Here is a 12821-nt window from a genome sequence, read left to right as displayed (position 1 = left end):
ATGTTCCTGATTGAAGTGGAAGTCATTTTATTATGTGAATTGTGCAGAAATGAACCAGAGAGAAGTATATACATGGATTTCTGCACACAAACTGTATTTCTTTAGCTTCATAACCTGCTCCCAAATTAAACATCTTTCTAATGCACTGTCATACAAATCACAGAGGAAGATTTCTTGCTTGGAAATGTCAGAAAAATACATTCATATAAAGCTTCATGAGGTGGCTGTGGCACAGTGAGAGACTGAGAATATGACAATAATCTAGAGATCAGCATAGATCAGTCCAACAAGTGTGGAAAAAGAAATATAGCCATTGCTGGAGAATGACCTTAGGATCTTCTAAACTTTACTCTCATGACACCAAAAAAGACATCAATTAGTTGATATGGTCTCAGTGAGATAACTGCATCTTATTTTCACTTTGAATGTGAGCCATTAACCACTATTACAGATCTGTATGATGAGTTTATTGTTTTTTGTTTGTTTTTTTAAATTGAGAAACAGTGGTGTGTGTGTGAGTATTTTTAAGGAATCATCTGCAACCCTTGCAATGATTTCTCACAAGTATCACTACATAGACTCTTAAGCCTGAAATGACTTTGAGCAGAATTGTTTTTAATTAGAATTGGTTATTATGACTTTCCAAACACAGATTATTTTTATACTCAGCTAAAACAGCAATTTCAGCTCACCATGGCCACCTGCTGACTATGGTTAGGTCCAGAAAATCCTTCAGAGGAATGAACCCCAGTATGGGTTTAATAGAACAGCTCCATCTAGTGAAGCAATTCAACACCACACTCAGTCACCCTGATGCTGAAACATATCTTTGCTATATAGGAATATACATGAGACCAAAAATAGCACATCGTGACACAGAAATGTGTCTGCGGTATTCAAGTTGTAACATAACTTTGTAACACACTGTTAACTAAGTAATAACTGTCAAAAATGTTCCCCTCATTCAGTCTGAACAGCTCCTTTCAGATATAAAGAACACACGGTCTTTACCAGAGCTGGCAAAGTATTTGTACTGAAAGTATAAAGGCCTAAAGGAACCGATACTGAATTCTCTCTCTGTGTAGTGCACATGATAACAAAAATAGACATTTGAGAATTTCTCAAACCAAAGTGAGTTTGAGGTTTCAACACTGATTGACTTAAAGCCTTTTGTGCAAACCAAATTTGGACTTTACTACACTTAAGTGTCCATTCACTTAACGCTCTATTTGACCTCTCCTGTACAGGAGTAAAGTGCTTCTTATAAAATGACTCAATCTGTGGTGAACCTCAAAGAAATTCAAAAGACATCACTTTCCATTTTTTCTCCTGTGGTGTCTATTCTCTCAAACCAAATCAAAATCTCCCTCTCCCACATTATGCAGCCTGGACAACATTAAAATGCCCCAAAAACTTTCCAAAACATTTACAGCTGTGGCCGTCCTGCTATTAGGGAGAGCTTTTTGTCTGATGTTTTCTATACAGGAGATGGACTGAGCCGCGGAGGACGTTTCCCTTCAGACTCAGCTCTTCCAGTCCCAGGGGATGCACAGGTCCCCGTCCTGCATGACTGAGTAAAAGTGTGAAATGCAAATGTGGAGACCCTGCATGAGGGGCGAACGCTGCTCCAGGAGCCTTTTACAGCAGAGGATCATCTGGCTGGAGGTGACGCTGGGCTCCTTCGAGAGGCTTCTGAGGGAGAGAGACTGGAGGCACGCCTTCACTGCTGCCTCTTCCTCTGCTTGCAGCCTAGAGGACCACAAATAAATCAAGTGAAAAGGGGCATGTCATTAAAGTCATATAACCAGCGTTTGAGGGCCAATGTTTTTGGACTGAAGCTACTCATAGCAGATACTTCATAGCACATAGCTTCCCCATTTTTTAAGACTGTTTTTTTTTGGCATTTCTGCTTTATTAGACAGTGACAGTAGAGAGACAGGAAAGGCAGGGGAGAGAGAGGGGATGACATGCAGCAAAGAGCCCAGGACGCTGTGATCAGGACCCAGCCTTAACAAGAGGTACGTGCTGTTATCCAGTGAGCCCATCTGAATGTGTTTTATATTATAGAAGATCAAGGTTCTTTAAACTGGTGAGAAATTTCCACTGAAGGGGGATTCAGTTCATCACTTGTCCTCAGTAACTCAACTCACTGCCCTGTCCAAACAGACACACAAGGACACACACACAGTGTTATCCTCCACTCACTGGTTTGTGCGGTGCATGCGCTGCCTGGCCTCGTGCGCGTGGCTCTGGAGGAAGGCTTGCAGCTTTGGAGGGTCACAGCGGGTAGGAATAATAAAGTGGCCCATCTCATGAAGACTGGGGGTGTAACGGTTGCTGCAATTAACAACAAATTCACAGCGTTACAGTCTTTGCCACTGAGAGAAACTAAAAACCAATCAAATCTCAAATCATTTGAGTAAACAGTCAGTGACTGCTCAGAGGAAAAACTGTACACACAGTGAGGTAAGGCCCTGCCTCCCCTCACAGCACTGTGTCCTGTCTTTTTGACTAGTTTTACTTCATGTCCTGAAATGAAACATTAATACAGTGTCATTTCCAGCCAATATTTATTTAAAAATGAACATGTACAACAAACCAAAGCAGAAATCCAGCTGCAATTCTCCACACTATAGACCTTTTTTGCGGTGGCTATTTTGATATGAATAGCAGGTAAATACAGGTGTTACCAATGACTTTAATTAAGGTTCAGGTCCATTTAGGTGTAACAGAGCCAGGGTCCAGGGTAACTGAAAAGGCTCTGCTGCACTTAAATGGAATAGAACCTTAATTAATATCATTAGTAACACCTGTGTTTACCTGCTGTTTCGTCTCCTAATGGCTGATGTGAAAAAGGTCTGATGTAATATTAAGAGCTAGAACATAATGCTGTCCAAAAGGCACAAAGAATTAGCAGCAGGAGAAAAAGAAAAAAAAAACAACAACATTATTTAGATGTACCAGCTTTTCAATTACTTTCTTAAAGTGTTAGACAAGCTAGGGTAGCACATGCACCATGAAAATCTGCAATGCACTGACAATTTCTGTTACATTCACAGTGACATTAGTTTCTCTAAACTCATCAAGGCACACTGTGACACAGCAGCCATAATGATATTGTCCATGACTGTCCTGACCAGTTTGATGGACTCCACTGCTCACTCTTTGACTGATCTAACTTTGTCAGTGTCACTAGGCCTGCCATACCACCTGTAAAACTACTAAAGCAATAAACAGCTTTGGTCATACTTCATCCTCTGCTGTTTGTACATGTTTTTTAACATCCTAAGTCAAATGAAAAGGCTGGCAGGGGTACAGCGCTTTTTCACTGTGGTTAAGAAAAAATCCATACTGTGACAGCCCAACATCCACATTAGTTTTCCTAAGAGCAGCAGCACTGCTGTGTTTAGATGACTTGAGATCAGGTGGAGTGACATGATCCCTCATTTCACTCCCTATGAATAGTGACAACTTTGTTAGTCGCAGAGTATTATGAGGTGGCTATTTCAACCAAACATTCAACTTTGACAATTGAGGCATTCTGATTATATGCTATTGTAATAAATGGGCCAAACATTCAAAATGACTGATATGGTCATTTAAAGAACTGAGTATGAGGTAAGCGTGTGACCACTCACTTGTCCAGTGTTATGGTGAGACCCTGCAGGCTCCTGGGGTGCAGACGCAGGCATCGAGGCATCAGCGTCTTGTGGAAGGTGTTGAGGGTGCTGTAGTGCTCAGCGATGGGCTGGACAGGACCCAGCCTCTCAACGTGGATGACCTGGGCTCCACCCAGGAGAAGGCTGATCCTCTCCTTCAACCACTCTGTCTGCTGCTGCAGGCTCCGATAGCTGGGCAGCCTTTCAAACAGCTGGCAAACAGAGAGGCACGTGAGGCTTTACAACATGTGAAGGAAGACATACGGGTGACATGTGGAGGAGGAGGAGGAGGCAACAGAGGTTCAACTGGAGGATTTCAGCCACTTTACTTTTGTCCACTGATGATGAACATCCATTGTTCCCAGCATGACATGTCCTGAGGCGTTCATCCCAGACTGGTCAGTGAAGACAATGGTGTGTCCTGGGGGGAATCCAAAAGAGCAAAACTACAGTTAAGCATTTTTACCAGATCATTTACGAGTGTGTTTACAGAAAAGAATGTGCCAGGACGGTGCAGTCTTAAACGCAACATGTTACATGAAACTGTTAAATGAAACTGTATAGAAGTGTTATAATAGTGAAACACTTAGTGTTGCTAAAATGTGCCTTTGGATACATCAGTAAGAGTCTCCTGCCAGTGGTTAATAACGTTTTGAGACGTTAACATTTGAATGCCTCCATTGTACAGAGTGTTTGGTCTTTGCCTGTTTCCAAACTTAGTCTCAGACCACTGTACACTCTCTCTGACCATGAGCCAATCAAAACAAAGCAAAATTATGGCTCTGTGTCCAACAGACTCCTGACCAGCTGCCTATTATAGTGTGACAAACCTCTGTTTAAACATTCTGTCCACACTGCCTGGATGACTAACTAGCCTGACAGCAGTTAAAACTTAATATTCCCAAGAAACAAATCACTTTATGTGTAATTGCAAACTTGAGCCACTGACTAACATTTAAATTCACATAGTACTTCATTCTATAACCAAAAGAAGCAGTGAAAATGGGGTGACATTGTTATTTGAAATTTGCTATGAGAACTGGGGTTTTAGGCTTGGCCCATTGATGACTGAATTGGCAATCAGTGATGGACAGAATCCATTGCGATTGCCAGTTTAGCTGCCAATGCTGTAAGATGACTGGTCAATTGGACAACGCTCCTGTACAAACGATGATGCAAGCCAAAATAGGCATTTATTTATGTGGGAAATATTAAGTATTATTATTGTAGAATAAATTTCATTAGTGCTGAAAGTTGAGGAAGTTCAAACAGAGGCCCTGTGATGATTTTACCTTGCAAATTGATCAAGGCCTCGGGGTTTTGCTGAGACAGACGGCTGAGACTCTGGAGCTGACAGCACCTGTGGGTGACTCCCCAGCTACGCTGCCACCTGCAGGATAATAGGGGACAGTAGGATCTTAGAACGGCAGATTGTGTACTTCATAAAGTAGTTCACATACAGTTATTGAAGTGCAGTGAAAATATTAAGTTCCATCTCAAATAAAGGAAAACACAGGAGAATTTTATTCTTATCAAGGTGGAAAAGCCTCTGAAAAGGCATTGAGTCAATCATGGGATGGGACACTGACACCAAGACTGATTAAATTCTCTTATGGTTAGCAGGTCCTAGAGGCAGAGTGACCAATTGCACTGCCTACATGTTAGGGGGAACTCTGCTTTATCATTTTAATGTTTGCACAATAGCACACGAAGCTGTGTAATGTTACCTGATATCAGCCAGGTCAAATTTCTGGCACAGCTCCTTCTTCAGTCTCTTGAGCTCGTCTCGCCGAGGAAGACTAATGCTGTGCTTCTTTGTTGCCTCAGGCTCATTGTTTCTCAGCCATAAGCTGGGGACGACAAACACACCTGCCATTAGCAATATGAACATGAAGTCATCTGTTCAATCAGCAGGCTAAACTTGTAAATGCATGACTAAAATGTCAAGGTATGCGCATATGAATGTCCACATGAATTGTTTATTTTAATTCCCTGTCTTTTATTTCCCTGTGAGCACTCATTCTCAACTTTTTGGCAACAGTTTGATGGATAGATAGACAGCTAGAGGAAGAACAACTTGTCAGTGACTCAGCAGCAGCACGGGATAACAGGATGATGGATAAAAGTGAACCACCGGCCAAATTCTAGTCAATGATTACTATGGCTGGTTTGTCCTCTTGTCAACCCTCTAGCTTTTTGTCCAGTAACCTGCCACTATTTCAGAGATTCTTTCATTTAAAAAAAAAAAAAAAAAAAAAAAATCAGAGTGGAAATGCTGCAACTGACAGATAAAATGTCTGTAGTTTGTCTGTGGTTAGTAGCTGGGCAATAAACATTTTTCAAAGTGGCTATACTGACATGAAATAGTGGGTGAACACAGGTGCCACTAGTGACATTGATTAGGGTTCAGTTCCACTTGGGGCTAAGAGAGCCACGGTCCTGCTGTTGTTCATGCTGCATCACTGAAAAGGCTCTGCTGCACTTAAATGGATCAGAACCTTAATTAATATCATTAGTAACACCTGTGTTTACTTGCTGTTTCATGTCAAAACGGCTGCTGTGAAAAAGCACCTGCAGTCCATCTGCTGTGGAAAAGTCAATACTTTGTTGCACTGATCATTTGGTTCAGTGTGGTTTCACAGGGCAAAACATTCAAATGAACCAAAATGTATCAACAGCCATGTAGCGCTGTCAGCTCATTGGTCAGGGTCACACATACACTCAGTGGATACTTTATTAGATCCACCTGCACAATCTATTGCAGTCCAATGCAACAGCTGCGCCATAAAGTCAAACTGACAATATTATAACTTAATAACATTCAGTTTTGTTGACATTGTTGAGAATGGATGGACTACATTATCTTGAGAGGTGTTTCTAATTTTTTTGTCTTCCCTATTTATATACATGAGTGGGACAGAATATTAGAAACAGCTCTCAATAAAATACAGTCCAGTACAACAGCATCACTAGCTATGAGCTCAATGCCTACACTAGTACTGGGTAATATGTCAATACTACATCGATATCGTGACATGAGGCATGATATTGTCTGTGATTTTGGATATTGTCACACTGTGATATGGCATGTGTGTTGTCATTTTCTAGTTTTAAAGGCTTTGTAACAATTCATGGATGCAGTTTTCTGAACTTATTAGACTGTTATAGTTCTTTCATTTGCCTCTACCTGTTTGGTCATCATATTCACATCACTGACTGTTTATTTAAAAAAAAAATTGTGTAAATACCCCCACATTATTGTCACAATGTTGATATTGAAGTATCTGGTCAAAAATTTTGTGATATTTGGTCTTGTCTATATTGCTCATTCCTAAATTCGACTACATAAGGCAGGTTTCCTGTCCTGACTGTCAGTGATCAGTGAGTGCACTCCAACACAGGGTTGGGGTCTGATGATATTAACCTGAGTGTAGGCTCGACTCTCTTGGCCTGCTGAATCTCCTGCTCAGGATCTCTGAAGCCAGTGAAAGAATAGTAAGTCTTGTCCCATTTGATGGGTCTGTAGAAAGGCATCCCGGCCCCAGGGGAAGTCTTGGCTGTCTTTGTGCTCGCCTTCAGCCCCTTCATGTGCTCTACTGGCAGGCTGCAGGACTTCAAAACATCCATTACTGTGCTCAACACATCCTTTGTGTGCAGGGTGAAACTCACTGAGCGGAACCCTGGGTAAACAGGCACGTAGGGTGAAGACGTCAAGAAGCAAAATTCAAACGCAACTTAACTAAGAAGACCTTGTTGTTATGAGCAATATTATGTAAAAATGTACCTGAGGGGAGGAGGTCTTGCTGCATATCACTGCTCTCTTTAGTTTCTCTGACATAAAAAGTAAGCTTTGTTGGCTGAACCGATTGCGCCCCGGGCTTCTGGAGGTTTTCCAAATAGCCATTTAGCCTCTTTAGGGAATTTTCATTCACCTCCTGTGAAATGGAACAGAAAAGGTGGAAATGGTGGAAAGGTCAGCTGCACTGGAAAAGGTAATCCATGCCTTTGTGTCATCATGTCTTGACTATTGTAACTCCTGCTGTTTAGAGAGCTCAACTCTCTGCAACTGGTGCAAAAGGCAGCAGCCAGACTTTAACCACAACATGGAGGCGGGATCACATTTGTCTCTTTCTGATTCTGGTTTTATTTGTTTATTTCCTGTTGGTTAAACTTGTACTGGCTTTTTTGACTTTGGTTGTAATGTTTATCTGCATTTTTTCTCTCTTTCCTGATCCTCTGCCTTATTTCATTACCTCTATTTCACTTTCTTGTCTCAGTAAAGGACTTTGTAGAAATGTTTTAGAAAGTACTATGTAACTAAAGATTATTATCATCATAGGCTCTATACCTGAAAGACAGTGTGCCTAGCCTCTTCCTGAAATATCTTGCAGTCTCATGTCAAAGACTTCGGTACAAGCAGCCTGAACTCAACCATTTCAGCCACTGCCTTTGATATTTTTCCACTATTTTTATCTTTAGATATCCATTAGTTTTCAATGTTACCCATGGACATTTTTATCACAAACACACATTTGATTGCAGAACTGCTGCACAAATTTGAAACTCTCTTGACAATGACGGCTCCCTACATGACTAACTTACCCGTTCCCTGGGATACTGGCCGAAGAAGTCAGGATGGACCGCAAAGTAAAACGGTCGCAGTGCATTGATTGCATCGGCTCCGGATAGAGCTCTCTGTTGGATAAAATGTCTAGCAATGTGTTTGCCCTCCAATCTGAAATTAAATCCAAGAGAAAGGTTAACAGACAGGCCTTTAGGAAAGTCAACAATTTTTACACAGTCAACTATATTCCAATGTTTGAAAAACATCTTTAAAATGCACAAAAGCTGCATTTTGAAATAGAAAAGTAATACAGTATCTGCACTATTGAAAACAAATAATTCCTAGCAACTGCTTGGAAACTTTAATCAATCACTGAAATGAGCAAGTAAGTAAATGATTGCAGGAACCAACTTCTGTGATATAGACACTTCTGCTCCCACTTTGCTGATGTTGGTTTGTGCTACAATGAAGTCCAGCTCTTATTGTATTTTTAATACAATAAGAATCCCCTGAATCCCCCTGAATCCGATTCAGCAACTTGCCACCAAGCTAGGCATCCAACTTGTTGTCTTTCCTTACTTTAATATTACTGAGCAAGGATGGGTTAAAGGATGCTTAAAGTTAGATGAGTTTTAACCTTAAGAATTCACTTATTCTTAAACTCTAGCATCATGATGAATGAACCAGGTGTATGCATTTGCTGATAAAGAAGGCAGTATTAATTTGCCTGAGCTTTTGATGGAGTTTGACTTGACTTTTTCACCCTGGAAGAGAAGGCGAACTCCAGAGAGAAGGTACAGTGATGAACCCACTTTCTAAAAGACAAACAATGCTGTCTGGCTCAAAGACAAACCATCAACCCAAACTACAGCATTACCTCAATGTGTGGCGCAGGAGTGAGACAAAAGACATGGCTGATGCTGCCTGTCAACAGATCAGCGGCAAATCATGGCATCTGCAGCCAGGACCCAACATGTCCTGTCATGATAAGAGATGGGACATTTAAACAAGGTGTCGTACAGTGTCAAGTGTCAGTGTCATTTGTACCACCAGATACCACCAGCAACAGTACACAAACATACAACCCTAATCAGCACCACTGTTATCAGGCAATGACACCACACTGGAATAAAGGTGACAACAGAGTTACAGGAGAGCAGCGTGAAACAAATGATCCTCCCCACTTCCACAATGTGGATCAAGTAGCTACTGCTAAATGTGTCCACAAAGCAGAGCAGCCAAGGATTATGCTGCTAACTAATGTACTTAGCAATACCTGTAACAGGGGAACAAACATAGCGGCTATATAGGTCAGCCTCAGTGTTTAGTGGCTCTCTTTTCACACAACAGTAACACTGGATTAGGATGATGACAAGCACAGCTACTATCAGAAACTATTTCACCATTAAACACTAACATTCAAACACACCTTTGCCCACAATCTAACAAGACAGTAAATGCATCGTGGCGACTTCAGCTCAACATTAGCAAAACATGACCCTGGGTAGCTGTCACAACACGTTAGCTAGCATAACACGAGTTAAAAGTTAACCATTTCAGCTACTGTTGTCTACATATCACAGCCACTTCGAAATGAATTACACGGTTCTTCATGCCTTAGCGAGAGACGGCGAGCTAGTTGACGTTACCTTTGCCACATTGCAGCGTTTAGTGGGTCGTTAGTTTGGCTAACCTTGCAGTGAGTGTGTCGTCCTGCCTTCCATTCATACAGATCCAGTGTCAAGCTAGGTCAAGCTAGCCACAAGATAAACAAGCAGCACCGCCCAGGGCGTGTGACTGCCCCCCAGTGGACGGCCGCTGCACCTGCACACCACCATGTAACAACCAAAAACCCACGACATGTTTTTCTTTCTTTCTTTCTTTCTTTCTTTCTTTTCTTTTTTCCTGTCTGTTGTGGATATTGAATTGAATTTAATTGACCTGAATAAAATAAAAATAGTTTTAAAAATAGCAGACAAGAAAAAAGAAAAAAAGTATGTAATGTATGTATGTAAAAGGTATGTAATAAAAAAAGACCACAAATTTGCAATTTGCAATATTTATTTATTTATTTATTTATTTATTTAAATTAGAATTAAACTGGAAGTAAATTGGGAAAAAAGTTAAAGAAAGAAAGAAAGAAAGAAATGAAATGAAATGAAATGAAAAATCCCTCACAAAAGTAAAATACGAAGACATGAAGTGAATTTTGTTTAAATGATCAAATAAAACTTCCCGAAATAAAAGCCAGCCCACGGGCTCCTGGCTTTCCAAGCGTTAAGGTTGGTGTTCTTCCGTTGCACTTCATTAACTACATCTACGATATAAATAAAACATTAAAAAAAAAAAAAAAAAAAAAAAAAAAAAAAACATAAAAAATACGAATGTATTTTGTTTTGCCTGCATTCAGATTACACATTTTAGTATCCTCATAAATTCCTGACCAGAGAGGGAATTTATAATCAAATCACTTCATGCAGTAACGGTCATTTGAGATGAGAGATTTCTAATATAAACCATACAGACACCTAATGTCAAGCATAATAAAATGAATAGTTTACCATCAGAGATAGTCTCGCTGTCTCTATTTTCTGTTTAACCGGTGGTTTTGCACCAGTTATAAAGCAGTGATAGAGCAAATCACTGAACGTGCAGATCCAACTTATTATTCCCCACAGGCACACAAGCATGCCATCCAAATGTACTTTTCAGCTTGGCCTCTGTTCAGATACGCGTCAAATTTTGAGCGTCAGGATCAGAGCTCGTCATCAAGGTAAGCCTGGGCGGACAGCCGCGACAACAAGCCCTGATCAAGCTTCCCTCCACCATGGGTGAGTAGCCGCATCTATTCCCATTTAAAGGCAGAGTTTGTAGTTTCAAAAGTTATGACATTGGCAAAGACTAACCATAACCATTCAATCTTCAGGGGAATATATGCTTCAAAATCTTTCACCCCATTAAAAACCCGATTTATAACAGCATTTCGCTCAGAACATTAGACTCAAGACATGCATGCAGGTGTTACATGAAGTCTATGTATTCTTATTAGTGATAACCTATATGTAACACTAAAACTAATGGCGTGATTTGTCTTATTAAGTCATTACTTTTCTTACTGTCAGTAGATACAGTGCTGTGAGCTTCCATTTGAATCTGCATCATCAGCACATAGCAAAGTCCACTTTGCAATAGAACAGGCTAGAAAGAAACCAGATGTAAAATAAAACCCCCAAAGTTTATACACTTTATTTATTTATTTATTTATTTAGGTAGTTAGTTAGTTAGTTAGTTAGTTAGTTAGTTAGTTAGTTAGTGGTTGCTCTTTTGCCCTCACCACCATTATCTAGACCGAGTACCATTGTCACCAATGCCCACATGACCTCATTCCCCTCCAGATATGGCCGATTAAAAGCCATACCAGCAGTCCATCGAGTTTTGGTTATGTAGATTTATTCACTAATTTGAATTTGAATGGTTGAATGTATATTTACACTGCAGTACAATGAAAAAGTAGCCCCCACAAGGAAACAATTATTAAACAACCAGTGCATTTGGATGTTGGGCAAACTTTTTTTTTTTTTTTTTTTTTTCATTGCTGTAGCAGCACAGTACAGCAATGACAGGTTGACATACACAACAGGAGTGAAAATCAGTCATTAAAAATCCATTTGACTAATTTTCCACTGACAGTTTTCAAGAAGTATTCATGAATATTTGGCCCATCCCTTTACAATAAATAAATGCATGAATAATAAAATCGAGAAAGTGTATAGGCTATATATTAAAAGTCATTAGAAACTACATTGTGCCAATTTTGAGCAGACTAGTTGTGAGTCCTGCTGCATGTCCCTGTCCTGCCAGGCAGGATGATGTGCCACGTAGGCGGCAGTGGTGCAAATTGGAAGGTTAATGTCAGTTTCAGGATGAACAGGCAGGGATGGACTGGGATTTTTTAAAAAAGTCGACCTGGACTTTGATCCGAGCGGCCCACTGCACCGGCACACCGTCCAGACCCTCTGCAGCCCCCCAGCCTAACCACTGTCACACACAGCATGGAATCACCAGCCCCCAACACCATCACCTGTCTGTCACAACAAATACACAAACTTACTGAACAATATCAGTTGTTTTGTTTCAACGCAAAGCACAAGATGCACCCATTTCCCCCACTGACCGACGGCAGCATCATGTACCCTCATACTTGAACAGCCCAGTCTGAGATCCAAAATTAAACAGATGGCCAGGTCATCACCACCATCACAACAAAAACTACAGTCATGAACAGAGACATATTTGCAGTCTTAAGTTGACTGATTGAGCTCTTTATCCACAGAATAATACTTGACAACACATAAAGAAGAAGAAGAGATAAAAAGATGAACTGTACTTGATTTATTGTCGTGCAGGGCTTCCATTTCGTTGACAGTTGTAATTTTGATCAACACTGGAGTCAAATAGATATTTCCATAAAATTAAAAAAGCCAGCTACAGTTTATAGGACACAAAATAACTTCCCTCAAATTTAATTAGCTCCATCTGATCAGATATACTGATATTTTCCAACCTTAGAATAAGAAAACTAATTCAACTTAGGTTAT

General features: G+C 40.4%; 1 protein-coding gene across 2 annotated transcripts; it reads right to left on the bottom strand.

Annotated features, from left to right (window-relative positions):
* Positions 1 to 582: 582 nt before the first annotated feature.
* tcaim (T cell activation inhibitor, mitochondrial) lies at positions 583 to 9979 on the bottom strand. 2 transcript variants are annotated; one of them, XM_030072807.1, is made up of 11 exons: positions 9873 to 9979; positions 9101 to 9201; positions 8262 to 8394; positions 7444 to 7594; positions 7084 to 7339; positions 5387 to 5509; positions 4952 to 5049; positions 3989 to 4080; positions 3639 to 3871; positions 2206 to 2337; positions 583 to 1749 (listed from the first exon to the last, which is right to left on the bottom strand). In XM_030072807.1, the coding sequence occupies exons 2-11, from the start codon at positions 9133 to 9135 to the stop codon at positions 1524 to 1526; spliced, it is 1479 nt and encodes a 492-aa protein (XP_029928667.1). In that variant the 5' UTR covers positions 9136 to 9201; positions 9873 to 9979; the 3' UTR covers positions 583 to 1523. The 2 variants fall into 2 exon arrangements, with proteins under 2 accessions (XP_029928667.1, XP_029928668.1); XM_030072808.1 differs by having other exon boundaries at positions 9917 to 9958.
* Between the last annotated feature and the right edge of the window lie 2842 nt (positions 9980 to 12821).

The sequence above is a fragment of the Myripristis murdjan genome, chromosome 16, assembly GCF_902150065.1.
Source record: "Myripristis murdjan chromosome 16, fMyrMur1.1, whole genome shotgun sequence".
NCBI classification, from domain to species: domain Eukaryota; kingdom Metazoa; phylum Chordata; class Actinopteri; order Holocentriformes; family Holocentridae; genus Myripristis; species Myripristis murdjan.
This window is presented reverse-complemented; position numbering and strand designations above follow the sequence as displayed.